At 59.3% G+C, this 27,445-nt stretch overlaps 1 protein-coding gene across 1 annotated transcript in view; it reads left to right on the top strand.

Annotated features, from left to right (window-relative positions):
- The window catches only part of SCN5A (sodium voltage-gated channel alpha subunit 5), a 94,806-nt gene that overhangs the window by 18,714 nt on the left and 48,647 nt on the right, over positions 1–27,445 (top strand). Inside the window, exons 4-12 of the mRNA XM_047099820.1 lie at positions 6,723–6,812; positions 8,144–8,272; positions 15,179–15,270; positions 18,626–18,856; positions 20,529–20,592; positions 21,974–22,115; positions 22,646–22,843; positions 24,282–24,458; positions 25,112–25,483. Of these exons, the coding sequence (XP_046955776.1) occupies positions 6,723–6,812; positions 8,144–8,272; positions 15,179–15,270; positions 18,626–18,856; positions 20,529–20,592; positions 21,974–22,115; positions 22,646–22,843; positions 24,282–24,458; positions 25,112–25,483 (1,495 nt within the window). The remainder of the gene's footprint in view (positions 1–6,722; positions 6,813–8,143; positions 8,273–15,178; positions 15,271–18,625; positions 18,857–20,528; positions 20,593–21,973; positions 22,116–22,645; positions 22,844–24,281; positions 24,459–25,111; positions 25,484–27,445) is intronic.

The following is a 27,445-nucleotide window of genomic DNA, read 5'->3' as shown; positions in this document are numbered from 1 at the left end:
GTTATCTCAAAGAACTCCGGTTAGCGTTAAATTATATAAACCGCAGCCTAAAAAAGCTGCCGGCTGTGGAGGAGCGCTCTGGGACTGCTGCAGTGTAATAAGGGACGGGACTGGCCTTTGGGCCCCAGGGGGGCCTCGTTCCGCCGCGTGGGACGTGGGACGTGGGACGGGGCGCCGGCACCCAATCGCGGCGGTTCTGCGGACTTCGGAAAAGGGGCCCCACAGATGGGGAGGCGGGGAGGCGGGCAGGCGGGGGTCCGGATGCAGACGGAGGCATCTGCGGCTCAGTGCGCCCGCCTGGGCAGCCTTCCTCGGGCTGGCAGCTGGCTGGGCTGTTAATCGAATCAGGGCCGCTGGGCTCTGCGGTGGTGCAATGAGTCGTGGGTGTGGCAGGCGGGCCCAATAGCGCTCCCCGAGGGCCCCCCTCCGTTCCCCACTCTGGATGGACCTTTTCTGAGGCCAAGGCAAAGACCCGTTCACCTCTGGGCAGGGCAGGAGGCTTCGGGAAAACACCCTGCCCCGTGTCGCTAAGAGGCGGACAGCTCAGGGGCTTCTCCTGCCCAGGCGGGGATGAAGGGTCTGCTTCCTGGCTCGGGCCACTTGCTGCCCGGGTGTGCCTGAGCCTCACCCCCGGGGTTCAGCCGAGGGGCGCTTTGCCAGATTTGCTCTCTGCACGCAGCCGCGCTCTCCCCTCCTCCCGCCGGCTCCTGCCTTTCTCACAGGGCTCCAGAGACCTGTGTGTGTCCAGGGAGAGTCTCACCCGCAGCCCCAGCCGCGGCTGTGGCAACTGCAGGGTGGTCTCCAGGGTGGACAGACGCCGTGGGGGAGGGGCCATATTCCGGGGACCGCCTGCCCTTCAAAGCGAGATTGAGTTTTGAGCCGTTCTGCCCACTGCTTCTAAACGCCCCGTAGATGCCCGGGCGCTCTGCTGGGCACCGGGGTGTAGGGAGCTGAATAAGACTCTGTGCTTGGCCCCTTGGGAGTTTTGCAGTCCCCCTAAGAGAGCTGCAGGAACGGTTGTGGTTGTCGTTCCTGCCAGCGTGTGGGCACAGCCTGGTGGGGACAGCGCAGCGGGAGGGAAGGCCGGCCTTGCTCGCTCTGAGCTGGTCCCCGCCTCACTCCAGGGGCGGGGCCTCCCTGAAAGCATTCTCCGGCTCCCACCTGGGGCTTCTCCTGCAGGTATCTAACCAACCCAGCACTGTTTGGCAGCCGCAGCGGGCCCCCAGGGATGCGACAGCAGCCCCAGGATTCCTCCTGCAAGGCTCTGGGCCGGGCGGGGGCGGGGGCAGGCAGATGAAGCCAGGGAGGCAGTCGGGACACTGGAGTCCCCAGCCTGGCCAGTGTCCATGGAGCAGAGGCCCAGCCCGTGGGGTGCTCGTTCCACCCGGCGGGACCCACCCTGAGGCCTCAGCGCCGGCCTGTGTCCCCCAGGGTCGCTGCCCCAGGGAAGTGGCTTGCCATCGTTGAGGCCCCGCGACGGTCTCCCAGGGGCTGCCTTGACAAGCCACTGCGTGGGGATGGGAGCGCTCTGCTGGTGCGCCCCCTGGTGGGCTCAGTGCAGCGGGGGAGAAGAAGGGTCCAGATCCGCAGGATTTGGGAGCAGCCTCCGTGCCCTTGAGCCTTGCCATTCAAAGAGTGGGGCACAGACCAGTAACGCCCGCATCACGAGGGTCTTGTAAGACCTGCCGAATCTCGGGCCCCACCCCAGCCCTTGCATTTTCGCCAGGGCCCCGTGATTCGGGCACACGCCGCCCTGGGCAGTCGTTTACAAGTGTCGGTCTGTGAGGGCCCCATCATTTAAAATGCCGATTCCTGGCCCTTTCCAGACCAGAATCCCCGGTGGGAGGCCTGGGAGTCCACTAGCTTTCCGTGTATTCCTTTTCTTCGTAATTGAAATATAATCCACATGCCACACAATTTATCATTTTAAAATGTACCATCACCGCTCTCCAATTCCGGCACATTTCATCACCCCAAAAAGGAACCCTGTGCCCATTAGCAGTCGCTATGCGTTTCGAATGCACACAGATTTCGTGTGTTGAATAGTGAGTTTTCACTCTGCTGACATTCTTTTGTATTGTGGTAAAACACACACACACACACACATACACACACACCCCAAAATTTAGCATCTCGAGCCATATTTAAGTATACAGTTCAGCAGTGTTACTATATGCATATTGTCACGCAGCAAAGCTCTACCTAACCCTTCTGCGTCTTGCAAAACCGAAAGTCTGCACCCATGGTCGGCTCCCATTTTCACATCCGCTGACACCCACCGAGCCACACAGGTGCGCATTTCTGCGCCAGGCCCTTCGGAAAGGGCAAGGGAGCAAAGACGAACTTAAGACAGGGCAGGAGGGCAGCCCCTGCTCTCAAAACCCACTCACTAGTAACAGTCCGGGCACTCACAGGGACGTGCTAGCGAGCGCCCCGTAATTCAGTCCAGCTTCGCTCTGTGCTCCACCCTTGCAACGCGTCCCTGGGAAGTGGCCTACAAAGTAAATATGGGTATGTAGAATTATTTTTTTCCAATGTATTTTTGTTATAATCCTGCAGGATGTGTTCCTGCCAGAATCAAATAAAAGAAACCAACTGAACCCCCGATTGCACCGCAACCACATTCAGAGAGGCCTCACGTTCACGCCGAGAAGCTTTCTGCCTTCCTGGGTGCACAGGATCTGCTCACAAAATCCTCCCACGTTTCTCTAGCAGATTCAAATGGGCAATCAAACCACATGTGTGTGTGTGTGTGTGTGTGTGTGTGTGTGTGCATGTTCATTGAATAGCACAAATATATGAACATGCCCCCCACGGCATCCCTTCTGTTTGGGAGGTTTTTTTTTTTTTTTTGACTCCCCGGGATCTGAAGATAGACGGGCCAAGTTTCAGGCATTCCCCACCACCCATGCAGGCAGTCCTTGCTGGCATTTTAATCATGAGGCTGGGAGTGGGTGTTTGGGGACAATGACACGACAGGATTGAAGATGTTCAGCTGAGCTCAGACCTCGAGAGCTGGCCTTTGCCTCTGCCCACACACGGGGCCGGCTCAGTCATCGGCCTGAAACTGCCAGACGATACAAGCAGGTGCGCCCTGGCCGGCTGTGCCCCTGACTCATCCCTCTGGTACCGGCTGCACGCTGAGCTCCATGGGGGACCTGGGGATGCTCTGGGCAGAGTCACGTGGACTCCAAGCACCTCTAGGCAGGAAGAGACCACACACGTACAGGAGTCACTGAGCGCAGCGGAAGGGCCATGTTCAGGGTCGGGAGAGCCAGGCAGGGTGTCAAGCAGTCCAGTGGCAGGGAGACTAGCGTTGGCTGCACCTCGTCCTAACCTGTCCTTGTGTCTGGAAGAGCCAGGACAGGCAGCTGCTGTGATTCGCCACCCTGGGACCCAGGCCCCCCCTGTCTGGCTCTTCCCCAGGCCTTGATGCTGGAGTTCAGCTCACCTATGTCTGTGCAGCCAAGTCTTCTGGTCCGAGGCAGCCTGTCCACCCTGCTGTTCTCTGCCAAGGGCCTTTCCTTCACTCTAGCGAGACGGGTGAGAGGGGTCCCCCCGGTCGGCCCACCTTGCTTCACCTCCACCGGCCGCGCCGCTGGATTGCTGAAAGAACCCTGCCCAGCCGTGGGTGCCCGTCTAAATGACTCCTCCAGGAAGCCTTCCTGCCCGGCCCGGCCAGAGGCGGGTGTCGTTTCTCATACCGTCCTATCTCGGAGCTCTTCAGACGCCTCCCTGTCTCCCCCCCGGGGCCAGGCACACGTGCTCCTTAGGTCTGTTCTTTATCCACGTTTATTTATTTTTGGGACAGAGAGAGACAGAGCATGAACGGGGGAGGGGCAGAGAGAGAGGGAGACACAGAATCGGAAACAGGCTCCAGGCTCTGAGCCATCAGCCCAGAGCCCGACGCGGGGCTCGAACTCCCGGACTGCGAGATCGTGACATGGCTGAAGTCGGACGCTTAACCGACTGCGCCACCCAGGCGCCCCAGGTCTGTTCTTTAAAATGGCAGCTAATTGCGATCCTCCCCCGGGTGGCCCGTCACTCATTGGCTTACTGCTCTGAGAATGGCAGAAGCCAAGTGTGGGGTAGCATTCCCCCTTGGCGGGTGGGGACCTGAGGCAGCGGGACTCCCCCCAGCCCTTCAGGCTGGACCCTCGGTGTCGTCGTGCAGAGACAGGGCAGCCGGGCTCAGCGTGGGGGGCTCTGTGCTGGGCCAGCCGGGGCTCCAAGCCAGGCCGTGCATTGACCAGCTTTGCACCGGTCGTCTGTGGCTGCCGCAAGGAATTACCACAACCGTAACGGCTTAAAACAACACAATTTCATCATCTTCCGGTTCTGGAGGTCAGAAGTCGGAGAAGTTCTCACTGAACTCCAATCAGGGTATCAGTGGGGCTGGTTCCTCTCTGGAGGCACCAGGGAGAATCTGTTTCCTAGTCATTCCCGGTTTGTAGAGGCTGCGCGGACTCCTTGGCTTGTGGCCCCTCCGTGTGCAAAGCCAGCAACCGCTGGTGGCGTCTTTCCCACCTGGCTCCTGTGTCCCTCTTCCACTTAGAAGGACCCTGTGCTGACATTGGGCCCACCCAGACAATCCAGGGTAATCTCCCATCTCAAGACCCCTAATTTAATCATACCCACAAGGTCCCTTTTGCCATAGAAATTAACATTCGTGCTTGTCAGGGATTAAGATGTGGTTGTCTGGGTGGTGGGGGGTGGAGGGCTGCGGTTCTACCTGCTGTAGTCACTCGCAGCCTAGCCTTGTGCCTCAGTCTCCCCCCGTACAAAAGGGAGACCAAATCCACCCCCATAGAGTTCTGGGGAGAATTGAATTCGTTAATGGTTGGTTACAGAGAGCAGAGCCTGGCCCCTAGGAAGGGCTCAATAAATATTTGCTCTTTAGGGTCGTTCCTTTCATATTCCGGCAGTCACCTGGGATCCCCAGTAGTGGATCCGTGGGGGTGAGTAAAGCTGGCTGAGGGGCGAGTTACCTGCCCAGTAAGGAAAGCCTTGGCACAGAGCCAGGGTGTGGGGAACGTATGCATGTGTCAGGGAGGAGGAGTTAGGCTCGGCCCTGGAGACCTGAACACAGGCAGAGGGATGGGCAGCTGTCGGGCTGAGGGACATCCCTCCCCCACCCCCCCACCCCCCACCCCCATCCCCGGAGGGATGTCCTCCCACCAGGGAGGAATCAGATCTTCCTGGAGCCACGGCTCTGACCTGAAAGGCTCTGCTTTAACTAAGGGAGATTCCCAAAGCCCAATCTTCTTTTACCTCAGGTGAGAAATTGGAGAATTCATTATAAACTGGGGGTGGGCCTTGGGGTGCTATTTCCTAGTCCCCTAGATTCCCTAGACAGACGACTAGAAGCGCCGAGGGCTCGCACCTAGATTCTCCGAGAGGCCTCCCTCGCCTCCCCTCCCTCCCCGGCTGGGGCAGCGCCGCACTCCCCCCACACGTCAGCACCCCAGCTCAGCCCAGTCTCCAGTCTGACTGCACCAGGCTCCGGCTCAGACCTTGCAAAAGGGTGGAGCTCTACTGGAGAGGAAAGAGGCAGGCCCCGAGGGCTCAATTACTTCAGCTCCCTGGCAGCCCGTGGGGATCCTGGGGGTCGCAGGCGGCCAGCTGCTGCACGCGGGGCTGGGGCTGGGTCGTGAGTCTGGGGGCAGCCAAAGGGAGCCGCGGTCTCAGCCTCTCTTCTTTGGCTGGGGAGGGAATTTGTGAGAGTACCAGAGCGTCCCTGCTCTGGATCAGGCCCCTTGGGGGTGCCCTAGCCCGTAAGCGGCCCAGGGCCTGCCCCTTGCTCCTCCATAGGCCTTGCAGAGGTGAGAGTGACCGTGGAGCTTAGTTACAGCTCCCTCCAGCTTGACACAGCAGAGAAGTAGCCAGAGGGTCGGGGATCACCCAAGGCCTGCGGCAGTTCAGTTCAAGGCCGAGGGCCCAGAAGGATGCCCAAGACGCAGTCCCAACATTTGAGGAGCTCCCCTTCTCCTGGGGGACAGATGGGCATTGCTATTTTGGGAGCAACCACACACGAAAAGGGATGCCCAATGCCCTGGGGGTGCAGAGGCTGCAGCCACCAAGTAGTCAGAGCAGGCTGCTCGGAGGGGGTGCTCCTGCTGAGGCGTTTCTTGACAAAGGAGGAGGGCACCAGGTGGAGCGTGTGCAAAGGCAGGAAGCAGTTCGAGAAGCCGTCACCTGCACCCCCGGGCAGTGTGTCCTGACGAGGTATGTGAGTTTTCGCAGCCGAACGTTCCTTCAGGGAAATCCTGGGCCAAAGGCGAAAAGCCTTTGGGGCAGTGGGGGAGAGACCTGGGAGCCCCACTGCCAGGGGCTTCCTCTCCCCCCGGCCGTGGCCCCCGAGGAACAGTTTATAAGTCCCCCCTCCCTGTCACTCCGACGCGGCCGTGGGTGAAAGCCTCTGTGGTCTGGGTGTCTTCCTCCCTGCCCTCCAGGATGGACCCTCCATGGAACTCTATCTACTAAGGGTGCGGTGTCAGCTGCCGGGTCCCTGGCGGGGGCTGCAGGGAGGGGAGGGGACAGGACCCGCCTCGGTGGGAAGAGGCCGGCAGGGACTGGCATAGCCCCAGTGTGTCCCCCTCGGGGCCCCCGCCTCATCGATCTGGTGGCACCGGCCTGGCGGTGACAACCCCAGGGGCAGGACCCTCGGGTGGGAGTGGCCCGGCCGGCCCCCTGCACGTGGCTTTCCTTGACCTCCGCGCCACATTCTTCAGTATGCTCATCATGTGCACCATCCTGACCAACTGTGTGTTCATGGCCCAGCACGACCCCCCGCCCTGGACCAAGTATGTTGAGTGAGTATCTTCAGGGCCTCTCCAGCCGGCCCCTCCCTCCCTTCCTTCCCAGCCCCCACGGGGGGCCCCTGAAGTCACCCCAGAAGTCGCCCGAGGGACTTGCCCACCTGGAGGGTCCTTGGCCCAGCCCCTTCCTTCTCTGGCCCCTCCTGGTCCTGCCGACTTCTCCCCTTGAGCTGTGTCGTCAGGGGAGGAAGCCCTCCGGGTTAGCAAAGTGGGCGATTCCTCCCTGACCCGCCCTAACGAGGACTGAGCACACTGGGGAAGGCTCAGAAATAAAATCCTAATAATTTTATCGAGCACTTAGTGTATGCCGGGCCCTGCCACAGAACGGTAAGCCTCATGTGCTTTGACCCTCGGGGCAACCCGATAGGATGGGTACGGCCACTGTGCCCCTTTGACAGGAGAGGAGGCTGGGAATGGGAGGCGCACCTCGTCCGACGTGGCGTGGCTAGGGGGTGTGGCAGCCGGGCAAGGCCCAGCACGGTCCCCGTTTCCGCCCTGTCTGTACTGCCTCCTGTGACCGTTTGCAGTTTCAGAAAACTGCTTCTAGTCCTTTCTTCTCAAATGACAGTACCTTGCCCACAAGTTCTAAAGAGACCTAATAGGCCCTTGGGGCATTCGGTGCCGGTTTTCGGAGAACTGACAGAATGTTAGGGAAGCCTCTCTTACCAGAGTGGCTTGCCTTGCGGCTCTCTGTGTTCACACAGGACCCCCAGTGTCCTCGGTGCCTCTGGGACGAGGGAGGTCGCACCGGGGTGGGGCAGCTCCCATTCAAGCCCGTGGGCCACAGCCCTGGCATCCGGGCATTGGGATTCTTCAGCCCAGCCCACCCAGCCTCAGGTGCTACAGCCTCAGCCCCCTTCCCAAGCCCACCCTGGACCGTTGTATCCACCCTCCTGCAGGAAGTTGAGGATGGGCTGTCTCTAGCCGCGGAGTTGCCACAGCAAGGGGGAGGGAGTGACGTGATCTGAGTGTCCTCCCAGGGCCGACCCAGCGGCCACCATTTTCCCGGTGAGGCACATGACCTCCAGGTCTGGGGTGAGGAGAGGAGTCGAGGGTCTTCTTCGGCCAAGACAGCCAAGGGGCAAAATGGAAAGTTCAGGTGGGCACATGGCGGGCACTCAGCAGCGCTGAAGGAGCACGTGGCTGCAGAATCGGTCCGATGTTTGGAACAAAGCTCCGGCTCACGGGGCATGGCAGAGGCCCCGGTCCGAGGGCTCCTTAAGAGAGGGGCCATCCAGGGCCCGTGGCTTGCCCGTGAGGAACCTGGCCACCCTGGCCTGCGGGCTTCAGCCGCCCTGAGAAGCCTCGCCGGTCTCTCCTCCCAGGTACACCTTCACTGCCATCTACACCTTTGAGTCTCTGGTCAAGATTCTGGCTCGAGGGTTCTGCCTACACGCGTTCACCTTCCTTCGGGACCCATGGAACTGGCTAGACTTCAGTGTGATTGTCATGGCGTAAGTACCTTGCTCTCTGGGCCGCGCCGTGCCACGCCAGGCCACAGAGAGGGTCGTGTGCGCCCTCCCTGGCCCCCGACCGCCGGGCCCTCTCGGCCCCCTACTCCAGTCCGGGTAGAGCTTTGCAAGTTCTGTAGAGCAGCCCATCTCACTGCTATGGCAAGAGGAAGACAGGACGGACGCCCTGAGCTCATCCTGGTGGGCCGCGGCGGGCAGGCTTACGGGCGCCCCTGTGGCCCCGTGGCAGCCAGGGACATCATTAAGATTCAGGCTTAGCATCCTCTGCCCTTCCCACCAAGGGAAACCAGTGTTACAGCCCCAAATCTCTGAGCCACTGTGAACAATGACCTGGATTCCCCGGGGATTAAGAATGAATCAGCAGGAAAGAGAAGGAGCCTGGAGAAGTGACCGGGCATCCCCAGGAGCCCGTGCCAGGCACACCAGTGCTGTCTCCACTCAGAGACTCCCCATGTGACACGTTCTAAGGCACCGGTCACTGACGTGATCCAAGGGATCCTTGACCTCCGCGCCACATTCTTCAGTATGCTCATCACCAGATGAGCCAGAGAGGTATTGCAGATGGGGATTCCTTGTCCCCATTTGACAGATGAGAGAACAGGTGCCAAGGACACACAAGGAGCCTTCCAGAGAGTGAGTGTGAATATCCGTGGCCCTGCTGCCGTGCAGGCTGGGGCCTCACTTCTCTGTCTAGAAAGAGACCCTCGCTGAGGCTGGGCTGACGCGTTCCACTCGGGGTGTGCCAGCAACGGATGCTGTGTTCTGGTGGGGGTGGCTGATCAGGGCGGGCCTCCTGGGCAGGAGTCGTGGCCCGGGCTCGGTCCTCAAGCCCTTTCTGAAAGCCTGATGTGCGCGCATGACCCCGTGTGCCCAGGCCTGGGCCCCACACCTTGGCAGGAAGCGGAGCCTCCGCTCCCCAACTTTTGGAAGCACAGTGTTGGCCCGGCTGGAATCAAAGGTTCAGTTCAGCGCCCACCTTCTCGGATTCTCAGATTTACCGCATCCGCCCGTTCGCGACAAGGTCCGCTTCGCCCCGGATATGAGCAGTCCTGCTGTCAGCTCAGCCATGCCATGGGGAAGGGAGGGGAGAGTGGGCAGCCGGACCCTGCTGATGGGGCACTTTCCAGCTAGCTGGAGAGTCTGGTGGTTAGAAAATGCATCAGGACCAGTGTTTCTAGGTGCATTGCTTGCAGACCGACTCCAGCTCACCAGTTTACAGGTAGGGGAACTGAGGCTCAGAGAGATGCTGCCCCTTGCCCAAAGCCAGTGTAGACCTCGGCCTGGGCAGAGCTGAGTGAGCAAGGGAGAGCATAGTGGGGGAGGAGGCAGCACGGCGGGGGACAGCCGTGTGGCTTTGCAGGCCATCGTGCGAGCCCCGGGGCGTGGGAGCCACGGGCAGTTGAGAGGAGGGAGTGACGTGAGCTAAGCTACATTTAAAAACATTTTTTTAATGTTTATTTTATTTTTGAGAGAGAGAGACAGAGAGAGTGCGAGCAGGGCGAGCGAAGCAGGCTCCGGGCTCTGAGCTATCAGCCCAGAGCCCCGATGTGGGGCTCGAACCCACAAACCCCAAGCTCATGACCTGAGCCAAAGTCAGATGCTTAACCGGCTGAGCCACCCAAGGGCTCCCTGAACTACATTTTATAAGTTCACCCGGAAGCTGGGGGGCTGTTTCGGTAGCTGGGAGAGAGACAGTGGCTGGGATGAAGGTTTAAGTAGAAGAGCTGAGGAACATAGTCAGGTTCTGGATGTACTTCAAGGGCTGAAAGGAGACCCCAAGGTGGTTTCGGTTTGGGCAGCTGGGTGAACAGGGTTACCGTTTGTTAAAATGGAGGGTGAAGGGAGGAGCTGGCTGAGGGAGGGAGGAAATCAAGAGTCCAGATCAGAATGCATTAAGTTTGAAAGCATCCAGGGTGAGATATGGAGCAGGCAACTGGATATTCCGGTCTGGAGATCAGGAAAGAGGTCCAAGGTGGAGGTATATATTTAGAAGCCATCGGGGTGCAGATGATACTTGCAGCCGGGAGACCAGATGAATCATCTAGAGTGAGCATGGCTGGGGAAGGGACAGCGCCTGGGGACCACACCATGGGACGCTCCAGCATCTCGAGGTCAAGAAAGAAGGGGTAAGAAAAGGAGCCTGGAGGGCACTGCCAGAGGGGGTGGAGGAAAGCCTGGGCAGAGGACTGTCCCGAAAAGCCCGCTGAGGAGCGTGACTCCACTTGAAAGAAGCCCCGAGAAGGCTGAGGAAGGTGAGATCCACGGCAGGACCGTTGCAGTCCACGACGTGACACCGCCGATGACCGTGACAGCATTGATGGCCTTGGCCAGAGGAGTGAGGGGACATACGCCTGATTAAACAGGGCTCAAGAGAGAGTAGGGCACGTGTAGACATCCACCTTGTGGGGTTGGCTATAAACAGGACTGAACATAGGATGCTGGCTGGGCTTGGGGAGATGGTCAGAGGAGCACGAGTAAAGAAGGGAGGTGTCTTTGTAAGGGGGTGCGCATGATCCGGGGGGGGGGAGGGAAGCTTGGCGATGGAGGGGGTTGCGTCGCAGGAGCAAAGCCCTTGAGCTGGCCCGAGGGCTGGGAGTCCAGGGCCCAGGTGGAGTAGGGCACTGGCCTTAACAGCCGGGAGGGCAGAGTTTCAGACGGATTGGTAGAGTCAGTGATGAGAGAAGAGGAATTTCTCTTCCGATTGCTTCTATTTTCTCCACTGTGAGAAGCGGGATCATCAGCTGAGAACCCAGAGTGGGGAAGAATGTCTGTGGTTTGAGGAGAGAGGGAGCCCTCTCCACGCAGAGCTGAGACGTTGCACTGACTTGGGAAAGGGGTGGGATTCCCATGCCAGGCCCAGGCCCCGGGGTGCCCTGTGGGAGGCGGGCAGCGATCCATGGGCCCCCTGAGGGCCTGGTGTCACAGGAAGGGGGCTTTGGCAGGACAGGACACGGCATCTGCGTGAGTCTTTCCGACCTTCCCATCCTGGAGCCCGAACAGGACTGTGTCACAGCAGCCGTGCTCCCAGACCCTGGGTCTCTTGTTTGACAGTGGGAGCCAGGCTTTGGCCTGTCTTCAGCCCATGTCTCTGGGAGATGCTCTGCACGACCTCGGGCCTTTAGCAAGTCCTGCTGCCTCGTCTCATGAGAGAATCTCGGTCTCGACCCCCGGGACCCCCCCCCCCGCCCCAGGACACTGCCTCTTCCACTTGGCATCATAAAGCAGCTAGGTGTGCCTCACCGAGGCCTGCCTGCCTCCCCTCTGTACCGGGGCCAGCGGTGACAAAGCAGAACGGAGCCTCAGAGGCCAGCAGGCTATTTCCAAGTTCCTGAGCATGTCACAGAAATGGCACTCACTTCCCCTGGGGCCGCATGGACCCACCGGAATGTCAGGTTTCTGCTCCGGGCTGGATTGGCCTGGCAGCTTTGAATGACGGCGGTTCTGCCTTATGAGAACAGGGACTGCCGTGGTGATGCAGCGGCATGCATCCTGCCGCAGCCAAAGGGGTTCGGGAACGTGGGGCTCCCAGGATAACCAGAGGAGCCTTGGGTGGCGGAAATGTTGGAGTCAATGAGACTCCCCATCCTCCGTGGTGCAGATGGGGAACTGGGGCTCCGAGGGAGCCTACCACTTGCCCCAAATTATGAAATGAATCAGCAGCAGTGCGGGAACTAAAACCAGGTCTCCTTACTGGAGAGGCACGGAGGTCTGATGTTTCCGGCCAGGTTTCCACCTGATCCCTCCCTCACTCAGTGTAGAGGCTGTGGGAGGGTCGGGGTTGCCGGGAAGCCTGCCAGGCGACCCCCTCCCCCCCACCCCGCCCCGGGCCAGAGTTCTTCCCGGTGCCCCTCCCGGCTGGGCATTACCTGCCAGTTAGCACAGCCTCCTACCTCCTGGGGTTGTTATGGAAACCGAACCTGGAGGGGAAGGGAGGCAGGGCAGAGAGGAGAGGGTGGGATCTACCTCTGCCCAGCAGCAGCCCGAGCGGGGGGGGGGGGGGGGTTGTCTGCATCGATAGGAGGGCTACACCGGAAGGTGGGGGTGGAGCGGGAGGGGGGCCGGGGGGCCCTTGCTCTCGGTTCCACAGCTTCCAAAAGGGCATCCCCCTGCCCTCGGGCTGGTGTGCCAGCGGGAACCCTCACCCAGCATCCTCCGCTCTTTCAGGGCCCACGATCACCACCCCAGCTGGCCGCCCCTGCCCGGCCGCCCCTGCCCGGCACAAAGAATAGAGTGGCTTGGAGGAACGCTTTGCCAGGCTCACAGGGGCAGAGCTGTACCCCCAACCCGGCCACTGATGAGCCTGGCCCTTTGCCAGACACAGGGTCTCTCACCACCCACCTCGGGGCCCCAAGAGAGGCCTCGTTGGAGGTCTAGGGCCGGCCCCCCCATGGGACGCAGCCAGGCAGAAGGGGCCGGGGCACGTAAAAGGGACAGCAGCCCCCCATGTCATAGACACGGCCAGAGACACGCAGAGCCCTCACCCAGCCCCACGTCTCACCTTCGAGACTTCCTTCTCAGGATTGCTCTCCCACACGTGTGCTGCCTTCACAGACACACGGCCACCAGCCCCGCTCCCGCTCTCAGCCACTCGGCCGGCCTTAAGCCTGCCGGGAGGGAGCACACGCCTCGGGATCTTGGCTCCTCTGTGCTCAGTACCAGCTGCTGAGGAGGCAGACGATGAATGGAGGGCGAGCCTGAGGGTGTGGGGACAGCGGGACAGGCACAGACAGGCAAAATCCAAGCTTCGCACAGACAGGGCTTCCCTGGAGACGCGGGGGGACACGCGGGACCTGTAAGGGACGAGAGCGGAGACGCAGGGACGGTTGACTCTCTCCGATCTGCACGGCACTTTGCTGACTCCCTGTGACCAGAAGAGACAACCTCGAAACCAGTGTCCTGAGCAAGAAGAGCTTTTGGCCCCGGCCACGCTCACTCGTCCGGCAGCAGGAAATGGGGCCCAGAGCCACCGGCAGGCTGAACCCGTGGATTCCATGTGATGGCAACCTCAGCCGCGTTCTAAACCTGACAGGCTTGTGGTAGCACCACATCTGGATGGAGAGTCCAAGCCTGAGAGGAGAATGGGGGGCAGAGGTTTGGGGATCTGCGTCATCACGGAGAATGGAATAGCCGTTGCAAGTAAAGAGGGAGCTTGGACCAAATGAATAGGTGTAGATGGGCCAGAACAAGGGAGGTGACGTCTACTCCGCATCGGATGTCGGGGCTGCCTCTGATTGCCGCACCAGAGAAAGATTTACAAGCTGAAGTAGCTCCAGGGGGCGGCACCGAAGCCACACCACAGAAGGGATCCGGTGTAGCCAGAGGGAAAGCTCTGAGAATGTGTCTGCTGACTTCCCATCTCCGAAGGGATGTGGTGAGTTAAGGAGGGAGCAGGCGTGGGAAGATGGGAGGGCCATATGAGTGAACATGGAGGAAGCTGGTGTGAACCTAGCATCCGAGCTGGACCAGGCGGGACCCGGCTGGCTCCAGGACTGTGCCCTGACACAGCCGACCGAGTCCTTCCCTGCCGACACCCACAGCCCAGAAGCAGATTCAGAAGCTCTGAGCGAGTGGAGGGGCCTGGAGGTCCAGACTGGCGGACCGATTCCAGCCGCACTGTCAGCCCACCCTTGACACTCACCTGGCCTCGCTGGCCTGACATCCTGGGTCTGATGGCACTCGGCCACCAGGTCAGACACACTTGGTTAAAAATCAGATATCCTGAGTCCCCCGTCCTTTGTTAAACATCAGACACCGTCGCTTAAATGTCAGCTACCCTGGATGTGAACTCTTTGGTTAAATATCACAAGTCGCTTGCCAAGGTCCCGACGGCCCTGGTCGCACACCGTCCACACAGCTCTTAGACACCCTGGTCACGTGGCCCCTCCACGCATGCCCTCACACGCTGCTTGGGCAGTCCCCTGCCCCCCAGAGGCCGACTCCTTCCCCCTGTGCCTGTGAGGACCACGCACGGATGTCTGTCCAAGCTGTAGGTAGGATCGCCTCCGTCACCCGGCCCTGCCGAGTGTCCCTCGGGCCCAAGCAGACCTAGAAGGCTGCTCGCTCCTGAGGTCGCTCCTCCTGTGAAGACCCAGGGTCATCCTTGGGAGTCTCCGGAGGTCTTGGGGTGAGACTTGAGGGGGCCTCGGCCCTCAGAGATGCTGCTGTGCCTCCGTGATGATCTCAGCCAGGACCCGAGGATCCCACGGCTCAAGGCAGCCAGGCACCAGCTGATCACAGATCCCAGAGGATGTGGAACAAAACCAGGACCAGAAACCGGGCTCCCCTGTCACCTGGCCTGATACCCTGGAAAATGGTTTCCCTATCCACCCTGCTGTGTCCTCAGCCTCAGACCCCGCCGTGTGGCTTCGTGTCGGCATCCCCAGTGGCACGGACAGTGAGGCAGGGTAGTCGCCTCCTGGGGCCGGCTACGGGACCGTCACCGAGAGAGCCGCCTCCTGTGTGGGGCTTCCCGTGTGGACATCCTTAAGTCGCCTCACCGAGGTCCTGGCGTCAGGAGGGTTGAAATGAGGAGGAAAGCTTGAGGGAGCCCTGGGCCATCCGGAGCCCTCCCTGTGGGAGGGGGAGAAGGGAGCGGGCTGGTGGGGGAGGGCCGGCTGAGGTGCTGCTTTGTAATTCCCAATAACTGTGGTTTGATTCTGCAGGTATGTATCAGAAAATATAAAACTAGGCAATTTGTCGGCTCTTCGAACTTTCAGAGTCCTGAGAGCTCTAAAAACTATTTCAGTTATCCCAGGTAAGATGCCCAGGTTTGCCTCTCAGATCTCAGCTACAAGTGACTCTCTCTCTGTCTCCCCTCCCTCCCTCCCAACCGTGTGTCTCCTATTGGCCTGTTGTCACTGTCTTGTGTGTGACTTTCCCTTGTTACAGATACACAACTGAATTTGTGGACCTGGGCAATGTCTCGGCTTTACGTACCTTCCGAGTCCTCCGGGCCCTGAAAACTATATCAGTCATTTCAGGTGAAAATCAGGTTAAACGCCAAGGCTGGAGGGACACACTCAGGCCTTCCCAGCCACCCGGGGGCCAAGGCAACCGTTGGGAAGGCCCCTCCGAATGTGCCTGTCACCAGAATACTTTTCCCAGAGCTTGGGTCGGGGGGCTGTCGGCGGCGGATACGGCTGTCCCCTCAAAGCCTCACAAAGCGTCTTCGGGGCTACCCACCCCGGCAAAGCCCACCTTCACGGATGCCAGGGGGGCACACGGCACCCCTGGTAGGTCCTGCATTGAACCCAAATTCTTCCCGAGATAGTGATGTCCTTCCCAAAGTGAACTCAGTGCTTTGAATAGCTAAAAGCTTGTATATGAATCGCTTCCACCTGATGCATCGTCCTCCAATAAGGAAACAAAAAAACTGGATTTGAGAGAAACCGCACACACACACACACACACACACACACAGCCAAAAAGGAAAACTCAGGGCTGAGTGCCCGGTCCGACATTGTGCCCCCTCTGGTGACATAGCAGCCACCGCCGCTGCAGCCGCCTTTTGTGAGACAGAGTGTACTCTGTGGACAGGTGTCATCGGGCCTTGGCGTCTAACAGCCCTCACTGCATGGTGCGGTAGAGGTTTAGCAAACCGTGCATGGTAGCCTCAGGAAGAAATTCTCCTCGACAGATGTTGGCAATTGTACCCGGGAAATCTAAGCCCGGATGGCCTCTCTAGAAAGCCAGGCCACCCCATCCATCCAGGAAGGCTCTCAAGAGGCTTATGATGATTTCACAGCCCAGAGGGCAGTGCCCAGAGGTTCCTTCCAGGGCCTTTTCTGGATGCAGCCACAATCAGAACTGGAGAAGGCACTTGGTTTAAGAAGGCAGCTAGAGACAGGTTGGATGCCGCTGATCTGGGGAGGTATCAGAGCCGAGGGTAGAAGTAAGTGAACCAGATGGTCGCGTCCATTGCTGATTTGGAAAGCCGTATGTCCTGGGCCCTTGATCTGGGCCCATGGAGCCGTAGCGGCCCCCAGGGAGGCAGGGGCCCTGCTCTGAGCAACCCGGAGGAGTTCAGACTCTCCTTTGGTGGGGCTAATTACCTTATAGGAGGACCCCCCACTTATGCTGGGTTCAAACTGAGCCTCTGAGTGCTCCTCCTGGCCTCTGAACCCCATGGGATGTGCACAGGGCCTCTTGTTGCCATGCTCCCCGCAAGTGGCCCAGACTCCTGCTAAGAGCCAGTAGCAGGTGGGGCGGTCTGTGCTCAGTGCACGGAGCCACCTCCATCGGGACAGGCATTGTCATTGGCCTCGGCACCCACATTCATGCTCAGAAGCCTCAGGGCCTGTCCTCCGGGGTCCCAGGGACAACCTCGCATCACATACCCACAAGATGCGAGAAGCACACTGACCACGGCAGTTGAGAAAAGGCAAGTTCCAGTCTGTTTTATAAGAAAGGCTAGCAGAGGAAAATAGTTCTCAGTCCTGGGGAAAAGGAGGAAGCCTGCCAACCGCAACCCGGCCCCACCAGGACCTCTTCGAGGCATCCAGCAATCCAGTGAGACAGCAGGCAACAGACTCTGAATGTGGCCATTAGAAAAATGCTGTGGTCAGCGTTATGGAAGGCTCCCTGGAGGAGGTCCCTTGAGCCGAGGCTTAAAGAACCTTGGCCCTCTCCAGACCTCGGTCTCCTCTCCCACAAAATGGGAATGAAATCGGAACGGTTGGGGCTCTTCGCCCAGCCTGTTAGAACCTCGGTGGCAGGAGAGTTTCCCAGTTGATCCCCGGGACTCTTCCCTTCCTGGGTCTTTTCAGAAAGAAGTCCATTGCTTCCTTGGACTCATTCTTGCTGCAAGTGAACTCTGTCATCAATGACAACTATTTAAAGGACTGGATCCTGTGCCTCACCAACTGATTGTCCACACGGACACCATGTCCACAGACCAGGAGGTGCTTTGCTGGGCCTTGAACTGGATGCTCTGGACCAAAGATATTTTAGCCTAACAGCTGAGGTAGGGTCCAGTCTGGGTGTGCAGGTTGCTGCCCGCTACCCCTTGCTCTGTGCCCCCCCCCCTGCCACATACAGAACGGGCAGGGTCCCCGGGCCCGGTGAGCAGGACCAGAGCGCGCTCACTGAGGTGTCCCAGAACCTCTGCTAGAGGTGAGGGGTGCTGGGCGACAGCACGGGGACCCACCTCCACCACTCCAGGCCCGGACCCCCGCAAGGTCCGCACCTGCCCGGGGCGGTTGCCAACATCTGCCAGGACGATTTCCACAGAGCACGCTGAGAGCCTCTGAGCTGTGGGCAGGCGGCAGCTCCAGTGGCACGGTGGGAGGGCTTCCTCTCCCCCTCTCCCGTTTGCCCCTCGCTGCCTCCCTGTCTCGAGGTCATGGGCACAGCAGCTGTGGGCACGGCCACCACGGGTGCTCCTAACATATTAACCGGCTGGACGACGGACGGATGGAGCTTAATCTGAGATCTGGCCGCTTTGATGCGGGGTGGGGAGTGGGGGTGGGAGGCAGGGCCCTGCTGCTGGCAGAGAAGCCCCCTCACTCCCGATGCTCGGCTCGAACTTGTCATAGGACAGTAGCTCAGTGTCAGACCAAAGGCGTCTACACGTGCTATTCTGTCACCTGGCTGTGTGGTGCTGGCTTCTGCAGGGAGCTGGGCCGTGCAACTAACGTGTCACGGCCTCTTGGCTTTGGGGGAATGGGATGCATGGGGTTGGGTCCCAGAGGGACAGGGCAGAGGAGGAAAATGCAAATTAGGTCAGCCCCTTTCTTGTCCGTGAACCTTTCCCACGGCCAGGACAGACCCCTTAGGACATTACCCACCATGACCTTGCCACACCTCTTGACAGCCCCCCATGCACCATGCACACGCCGCATTCCTCTGCCAGGAATGGCTTGTGTCTCTCTATCTCCGGGATCAAGGCTGATGCCTTTCCATCGCCCTGGAATGGGCCTGGACGTCCCACGGGTTACCTTTAAGTGTCCTTCCCAAGGGTCACATTTAAAGGACAAGGCCTCGCATACCTTGGGACCGGCCAGATGGGGACAGGCTTTGGGTGTTTTCTTCCTCAAGAAACCAGCATTTCCCACACCCGTTTCATATATGTGGCTAGTGAAAAGCGAAAAGAACGGGGCCCTCTGAAAATACAAGGCCAGACTGGACTTCTGCCCTGGGGGAATCAGGGCAGAATCTCAGTCGTGGAGGAAATGGGGGTTTGGGTCTGGAAAGCCCGAAAGGGGCTTGCCTCACCTGCCCCCACCTCAGGATTGCCCATCTGGCCCAGCACCCCCTCAGGCCTGGCCCCCACCCGATGGAGCGGGGAGCACGGTGCCCGTGGGTGACCCCGCCCCCTGCTCGTTCTTGCCTCCCCAGGTCTGAAGACCATCGTGGGGGCCCTGATCCAGTCCGTGAAGAAGCTGGCCGATGTGATGGTCCTCACGGTCTTCTGCCTCAGTGTCTTCGCCCTCATCGGCCTGCAGCTCTTCATGGGCAACCTGAGGCACAAGTGTGTCCGCAACTTCACGGCACTCAACGACACCAACGGTTCCGTGGAGGCCGACGGCCTGGTCTGGAAGTCGCTGGACCTCTACCTCAACGACCCAGGTGCGGGCTTGGTCTGTGGCCCGGGGAAGGGCTTTGTGAGGCCTCGCAGGCCTCGCCAGGGGGCAGACCTCCCCCGGGGCCGTTCAGGCCCTGCTTGATCCCCCGGAGACCCAGAGGTGTGCTCAGGATCCCAGCCCCTGCCCTTCGGACCTCCGGGAGAGGACGGAAGGGGAGCAGACTTTGGGCCTGCCCTTGTGAGTTCTCAGGCTCGATGGCAAGACGCTTGAGGAACAGGACGGAGGGAGTGAGCTGGAGAGGCAGACAAGGGATGGCAGCTGCCATGGCTGGAGGTGGGACTGACCCTAGAGAATCGAGAATGGGGAGAAGACCGGCCGGCCTGCCGAGAGGAGGGGTACTGAGCTGGGGTAGCGTGTGAGGCTTCCGAGGGGAGGCCCCGCCTGCCTGACATGGGATGTTTCAGCTGACGACGGTGTTCCGTGCCAGGATGTTGATTCCATACGCGTGCCCCCCAGAACCCCGAGAGGGGGTGGGAACAAACTCAGTGATTGCACAGTTTCGTGCACGCCCCTCCTGTCGTGCCACTGATACGTGGTTTTCTGTTCTCCAGGCTGATGACTAGCACCTCTCTTACCCGGTGCCGTCAGCCTGGATCAAGGCTAGACACTGGTGCGAGGCCAGGTTCCAGCCTGCAAGGAGGCCAAGGGGCATTCTGAAGTTAGGGCCTCTTCTGTACCCCAGACATCCACTCTGGAAAAAAAAGAACAGACAAAAATGCAGTGACTCCGTTTGCTCACGATTTAGCTGTGGCCGCATAGCAGTGGTTCTCAAACTTCCATGTGTCCCAGTCACCTGGAGGGCTCCGGAAAACACTCGCTGCTGGGCCCCAGCCCCGGAGTTCCTGAGTCAGTAGACAGGGGCGGCACTCCGGGAAGTCACGTTGCTAACCAGGCCCCAATTGGTGCTCGATGCCGTGGGTCCGGGGACCACACTTGGAGAACTGCTGCAGAAAACTAAGGGGGGTGGTGGCGGGTGATGGGGACTGACAGACGGCCACAGAGAGGAGGGGACAGGACTGGTGGCACGTATGTCACCCGGTCCAGCCCAGCCCTGTCTGAGCAGACCGAGGCATGCCACGGTGAACGTAACAGGTATCACTTGCACCACCTGTGCACAGAGAAGTGGGCCCAGGCAGGGGTGCCTGGGTGGCTTGGTCAGTTGAGTGTCTGACTCTTGATCTCAGCTCAGGTCTTGATCTCGGGTTCATGAGTTCAGGCCCCAAGTCAGGCTCTGCACTGGGTGTGGATCCTATTTGAAAAAAAAAAAGTGGGCCCAGACAGAGCTGGGCAGTAGCCTTCCAAGAGCACGCAGTGACTCAGCTCCTGCCTCCTGGTTCAGGGCCTCTTTTGGCCCCGGTTGTCCTCCTGAGTGGCTCAGGGCAGGGTACGGAAGAAGCTCCCTGCGGGGACTTCCTGGGTCTTCTGGGACTGTGGGGACCACAGGCAGCTGAATGTCTGAGGAGGAGCAAGAAGCAGGCCAGGGAAGCAGCTGGAATTGCCTCAGGCCTAGCCAGGTGGGGGGGCGGTGGTCAAGGGCAGGGGCAGAGGAGAGACCACCAGCGGTGTCTCTGCCTCCCCAGAGCCCTGGGTGCCAAGCGAGAACCCTGCGAGTCTGGGCCACACGTGCCCTTCACCGTCGGATGTTTCTCTTTCAGAAAATTACTTGCTCAAGAATGGCACCTCCGACGTGTTACTGTGTGGGAACAGCTCTGATGCCGGGTATGTGGCACCCATCCCCCGGAGCCACCTCACCCAGAAGGGGTGAGGTGAGGTGAGGGAGGCGGGGGCAGGGGGAGGTGTCCCCCGGTACTTTCTCAACTGACTGTGCTTCGAGTGTATGCCCTTGACCCCAGGCCTTCCCCTACCTCTGTTCCCTGCCATCTTGTCCACCCCACCCCCACCACAGGGAAGACAGCTATCAGGGGATTAAAAGAAAAAAAGGCAGGGGGATCAGATCTGCAGGGAGGGCGAACAGAGCCTACAGTGCCTCCCACCAGCCCGACCCCAGTTCCATTCCTTTCCAGAAGACCCCCCCCCCCCCCCCGCCCAGGGCTGCTCTCTTCCCCTCCAGTCTTTTACTCCCTCCTTGCCCATCTGTCCTCTGGGTCAGGAGTGAGTATGGCTACCCCTCAACGGCCTAGACTCTCCACCAGGACAAGCAGAGCCTACACCTGCAGGCTGAGTGTGGTGCCCAGAGATGCCCGGTGACCATGTGCAGCTCCCAAGGCCCTGGGCATACGGGGTCTGGGTCAGCGTGACTGTGCCACAGTTGTGAGGAGAAGGGGACACACAGGCTTACCTGGCGAGGGAGGGGCTCTGTGGGGCTGCAGTCCTCCATCTCTCAGTACGAAGTTCCGGCCCTTCCTGTCCCTAAAGAGATTGTCTGGAAGGTCTTAGGACGTTAGCAAAAGGCACGGAGGCCCCTTGGCAGCAGCCTCCCACTCGCCGAGTCCCCCTTCCCCCCACCTCTACGTCTCACGCTCATGAATCCAGCCCAGCAGTCCCTCTGAGCAGAGAGGCTGTCCCATCGAGCCCTGCGAATCATCAACGTGCCTCACTCTGTCTGCGTGCGCAGTCATGCAAAGGGGCATCTTCTCCGGACGTGGCCAGGCCCCAGCCCGTCCGCCCCAGAACCCTCCCTCAGCCCCGTGGCCTGGCATTCGCCCTGGGCTCCATGCTGCTCAGCCAAGCCTCCCTGCCCTCCCCCCACCGCATGCCTGCTCTGTGCCCATCTCCCTGTGGGGTAAGCAGCCAGAGGAAGAGACTTGTGAGCCAGCCCTTGGCACTTCCTCTGTGAGAGGAGAGAAAACTCAGATAGCAGCGGGGATGGTGTATTGTGTGGGCAGAAGGGAGCTGGATTTAGGCCCAGCTGAATACAGATGGGTAGGGAGAAGGGGAAGACGGTGTCCCAGGCCGGAGGCACAGCACGAAAAGTCCCGGTGTCAGGCCCGGCAGTGCGGTACCAAGTTCGTGAAACTCAGCCTCGTGAAGCAGCGGGGCCTCTGCTGGGCTGCCCAGGGAGAGGAGTCCGGCCCAGGGAGCACCTCAGGGGGAGGGGGCCCCTTACAGCATGGGACAGAGTCTGTGTGTCTGACTGCAGGACATGCCCAGAGGGTTACCGCTGCCTGAAGGCGGGAGAGAACCCTGACCACGGCTACACGAGCTTCGACTCCTTCGCCTGGGCCTTCCTTGCGCTCTTCCGCCTGATGACGCAGGACTGCTGGGAACGCCTCTACCAGCAGGTACGTGGGTGCGCGGACAGCGGGGGGACACCGGGAACAGGCCAGGGGCCCACTTCCAAGTGATTAGCTAGAAGTGACCCCGGCAGCTTCTCCACTGGCAAGAGTTGAGGAGGCTCAAGGAACGGGGGACAGGGACGCTTGCATCCGAGGGAGGGGGACACAGTAAGCCAAGGAACTTTCTTTTTGCTGGTGACCAGGTACCCATTCCTTCATATGGGATACTCTGTGCTCTGTGAGTGGGACCCTTCTCCACCCTGTGTGATGGAGTAGTCCCCTCCGTGGATGCAACATTTCCTCCGTTGACTGGAACATTCTGCCTCCTTCTACGGGTGGGACACTATCCCCTGTGCGTGGGTCGTTCTCCTCTGCGGGTTAGAACACTTGCCTCTCCGGTAGAATATGCTCCATTCCCTCCCCAGGCTGTGGCCATTTGAACCCCTGGCACAGCCAGACCGGACACCTTGAAATTCTGCCACCATGACCCAGAAGGGGCCCCAGTGAAGATAACCTCTCTCCCCTTACTCCCTCAGACCCTGAGGTCTGCAGGGAAGATCTACATGATCTTCTTCATGCTGGTCATCTTCCTGGGCTCCTTCTACCTGGTGAACCTGATCCTGGCTGTGGTTGCCATGGCCTACGAGGAGCAAAACCAAGCCACCATCGCTGAGACCGAGGAGAAGGAAAAGCGCTTCCAGGAAGCCATGGAGATGCTCAAGAAAGAGCATGAGGTGGGTGAGCAGTGCGGCCAGGAAGCCCCCAGACCAACCCCTCGCCTGACCGTGGGTGCCTGTGGGCATGACATCTGCTGGGTAAAGCTGAAACCTGTTACGTGTGGCATCTGCGGGATAAAAGGCAGGTCCTGCTGGGTGAAGCTAGTGCCTGTAAACCTGGTGCCTGCTGGGCAAAGCCGATGACCACGGGCATGGCGCCTGCTGAATAAAGCTGGGGCCTATAAGCACAGTGCACACTGGGTGAAGCTGGTATCTGCAGGTGTGATGCACGCTGGGTGAAGCTGCTGTCTGTGAGTGTGATGCATGCTGGGTAAAACGTGCCTGTGGGCATGGCTCCTGCTGAATAAAGCTGGTGCCTGTAAGCGTGGTGCCTGCTGGGTGAATCTGGTGTGTTTAAGTGTGGCATCTGCTGGATAAAAAGCAGTTCCTGCTGGGTAAAGCTGGTGTCTGCTGATAAAGGTATTTTATGTGAATGTGCTGTCTGGTAGGTAGAGCTTTGGTATCTAGGTAAAGACGGTGCCTGCTCATGAGGTGCCTGAGAGGTAAAAGGAGTGCCCCCCCGGGTAAAGGTGGGCCCTGTGAGTGTGGTTCGTGCTGAGAGAAGTGCTTCCTATGACCGTGGTGTCTTCTGAGTGAAAGTGGTGCCTGCTGGGTAAAAATGGTTCCTGTTGGGTAAAAATGGTGCCTGCTGGGTAAAAAATGGTGCCTGCTGGGTAAAAATGGTGACTGTTGGGTAAAAGTGGTGCCTGCTGGGTAAAAATGGTGTCTGTTGGGTAAAAGTGGTGCCTGCTGGGTAAAAAATGGTGCCTGTTGGGTAAAAATGATGCCTGCTGGGTAAAGGAGCCTCTGCATGCCGGATAAAAGAGAACCACGTGTCCAAGGACTGAGTTTAGCCTAGTTAAGGGATGCCTCTGGTAGCTTAGTGAGGAAGGTCCAAGGTTGGAGGCCTGAGCCAGCTCAGAAAATAAGCCCTGGCGGTGCTGCCGTGGTTACTCATAGTTCCACACACAGGTCCTGGAGGCTGATGACAGAGCATGCCTGTTAGAAGCCATGTGGGCATCCACTTTCTTCTCCCTGCCCCATGCCACCTCCCCCCAGCCCCTGTTTTAGCCAGCTGAACCTTCTAGAAGATCTCCTGCCCTCTAGTTCTGTCACTTCCTCTGCTCATCAACATCCTCCCCCCAGCTGTCCCTCACACTCCCCTCTTCCGAGAGCTGCCCACACCAGCCACTTCTTTCCTCTTCCCGGGACTTTGATTTCTCTGAAAACAGCCTGGGTCTGTTTGGGCTCATCTCTCCGTGACGCCCTTGTCTGGGGTGAGCGTTCAAGCCCACTTCCTGATGGGGAAACGGATACTGAGAGTTGCCTGGCCTGCCTTAGCCCGAGGCTGCACAAAATCTCAAAAACCCAAACATCCCCCTTCCACCTTTTCCAGGCCCTCGCCATCAGGGGTGTGGATACCGTGTCCCGCAGCTCCTTGGAGATGTCCCCTTTGGCCCCAGTAACCCATGAAAGAAGACGCAAGAGGAGCAAACGAATGTCTTCAGGGACAGAGGAGTGTGGAGATGACAGGTTCCCCAAATCCGACTCGGAGGACGGTCCCAGAGCAATGGTAATCCCCGGCGGGGGCTCCAGCCCTTTCCGGGTGGGTCTGGCATCCAAAGCCCATCATGTTGGGCCCCTGGTGCAGTCACAGCCCCTCACGGCTGCTCCCCGAGGAGAGTATCCTCGAGCCCCCTCCCAGCACTTCCTGTTTCCCATGCCCATTCTTGGAGTGGAGGGCGTCTGGGCAGAGAGCCGAGCTAGATTTGGGTGTCATGGTGTCCTCAACCTCAGCTAAGTCCCCAGCGTTGGGGCTAGGGCTGAGACTAGGGCTGAGACCACACCCTGTGGTGTGGACCGGAGGCGCCCGAGGACATGCCCATGTGAGTCAGGTGCCTGGCCGACCGCCCCAGGTCCTGCTCGGGCCGGGCCTCTTTGCACCACGAGGAGCTTTGCTGCCTCCTTCTCCCCGGGCCCAGCCAGAGCCCCATCTTCAGGCCCAGGTAAGCTTGAATGTCGAAGGCCCCGTGGCACCAGCTTTAGGTGAGCAGAGCTCCCAGGTAGCGCAGGATTGCGCTCTGAACGCACCCTGCCGCAGCCCACCCAGTTCCCGTGTGGCCCGCGAAAGCCCCAGATGCTCTGAGAAGCTCTCTCAGTCTCAGAGAACACCGCAAGGGATAGGCTGCGAGCACATGAAGAGCGGGCTTCTCCCTGTGCCCCCAGAACCGTCTGAGCAGCGCCCATGGCCTCAGCAGGACCTCCGTGAAGCCACGCTCCAGCCGTGGGAGCATTTTCACCTTTCGCAGGCGAGACCTGGGCTCGGAGACAGATTTTGCAGATGATGAAAACAGCACAGCGGGGGACAGCGAGAGCCACCGCACGTCACTGCTCGTGCCGTGGCCTCTGCGCCGGCCTAGTGCCCAGGGACAGCCCAGTCCCGGGACTTCGGCTCTCAGCCACGCCCTCAATGGTAAAAGGAACAGCACCGTGGACTGCAACGGAGTGGTCTCCTTGCTGGGGACAGGCGACCCTGAGGCCACCTCCCCGGGGAGCCGCCTGCTCCGCCCTGTGATACTGGATCGCCCCCCAGACACGGTGAGCCAGCCCCGTGATGCAGCCCCAGGGCAGATCTGGTCTCCCAAACTGGTCACCGGTGCCAGGTCCAAAACACTCACCTAGTATATACCGAGCACCTGTTGTATACTGGGCTCTGGGGGTGAATAAACCTAGCAAAAAAAAAAAAAAAAAAAATCTCTGCCCTCACAGATTTTCCATGATAATGGGGGCAGACAGGCAAAAATCAACGAAAGAAGAAAAATAGGTATATATGTATACGTGGCATATAACGTTGATAAACGGGGGTAATAGTTAAATATGTAGCAACTGGTAAAGCTCGGGCACCGAGATGCCATGGTGACACAGGACTCGTGTCCTGGAGGCCCCGTGTGTGCCCGCTATCAGCCCGTATTGTTGCTGGGTCCTGCTTAATGCAGGGGGTTCTGGGAAAGGGGCCAGAGTGGCAAGGGGTTACTTACAGGGTTCTGGGCAACAGTTATTGACCAAGCCTGAAATAGTTCAGTAACTTACAAACTGGTCAACATTAGCCCAACTGAGAAGTGCTGTTGTAGGAGGGCAAATAAGTGTGGAAGAGCGGGAGCCCTCACTCGTGAGGAGGCATTTAAACAAAGACCTAAAGGAGGCAAGAGTGGGAGCCGGGGGCTGCTTTCTGAAACTCTGGCGGCGGGGGGGGGGGGGGGTGATATAGCACCCAGATTCGGGACACAAACTGGGTTTGAATCCCAGCTCATAGCTTACGAGCTGAATGGCAGTGGGCAAGTTGCTTTCTTTCTCTCTGTGTCTGTCATCTGTAAAACGAATTTAAAACACCCATCTCGTCTTGTCGTGGGGATGAATGGGCTCACGTGGCTGTGGATATCAGGACATCATGAGCCTGCTGATGCTGTGATAATGTCATAATAATGTATATATAGCATCTGAGGGAAGCATGCTCCGGGCCTAGAGAACAGCCAGTGCAAAGGCCCTGAGGCAGAAGCACGCCCACCCTTTTGAAGGAAATGCCATGAGGTCAGAATAGCTGGAACCCAGGGAGCAAAGAGGAAAGGAGTTGAAGTTACCATCAAAAAGGTAGTGGAGAGACCTGCCGAAGCGTGAAAGGCCGGCCAGAGCTCTTATCACTCGGTCATCTGAGCCCGTGACCGACCGATGACTGCCCAGTCAGCCCTGGAGTGTCCTTGCTGACCCTTGCCCCCCAACAGTGCCCAGGGCAGCCCACCCAGGAAAAGGGCAGATGTGTGGCTTATACGCCAGGGCCTGTAGGAGACGGGGGAGGGGAGACTTTCTAAGGAAGCTAGGACAAGACCGGAGCCTTGATCAGGAAGGTGGAGGTGGGGCTGAAGAGAGAGGCCTCACGGCCAAATGGCCAGTTTTGCTCCAGCTCAGACATTGGCTCTGGCTGTGGGACTTGATGTAGGTTAACGAATCTCTCTGTGCCTCAGTTTCCTCATCGCTTAAGTGGAAATAAAATAATATCCACGTCAGCAGGTTGTGGTGAGGACGAAAAGGGTTAAAACCTGTCTGGTGCTTAGACCTGTACTTGCCTCAGGCTCGAGTAATTATTATCTGTTGCCATTACTATCGAGGAGGAAGGAGTAAAGATTCCTGGGGTGCGTTGCAGTATGCCAGAGGCCCTCACACTCCTCTGGAGCAGGGGGTCAAGGACAGGGTCCTGGGAGTGCCCTGGGGGCAGATCACAGCATCTGGGAGGGCCTGGGAAGGCCCTAGCCATCACCTGGAAGGCGGGATGTCTGGCCTCCCAGGAACACCCGATCCTGCTGGTCTAGGCCCCCCCCCCCCCCCCCGCAGGTCCAGCCCTGGAGTCTCAGCCTTGTGGAATCAGATTTAGCAGCCCAGAACACTAATAGAATTTCCTAATCTCATTAGGGAGAAAATCATCTCATTGTGCTGCACACGTCAGGAGGAATCCAAGTTCAAACACTTCATTACTGGGAACTCTGACTTCACCCTTTCTCACTTCTG

The sequence above is a fragment of the Lynx rufus genome, unplaced genomic scaffold (genome assembly GCF_022079265.1).
Source record: "Lynx rufus isolate CCGP_SWC_20201006 ecotype Redwood Valley unplaced genomic scaffold, mLynRuf1.p SCAF_5, whole genome shotgun sequence".
In the NCBI taxonomy this organism is placed as follows: Eukaryota; Metazoa; Chordata; class Mammalia; order Carnivora; family Felidae; genus Lynx; species Lynx rufus.
The sequence above is the reverse complement of the archived record's forward strand: the minus strand, read 5'-3'. Positions and strand labels throughout refer to the sequence as shown.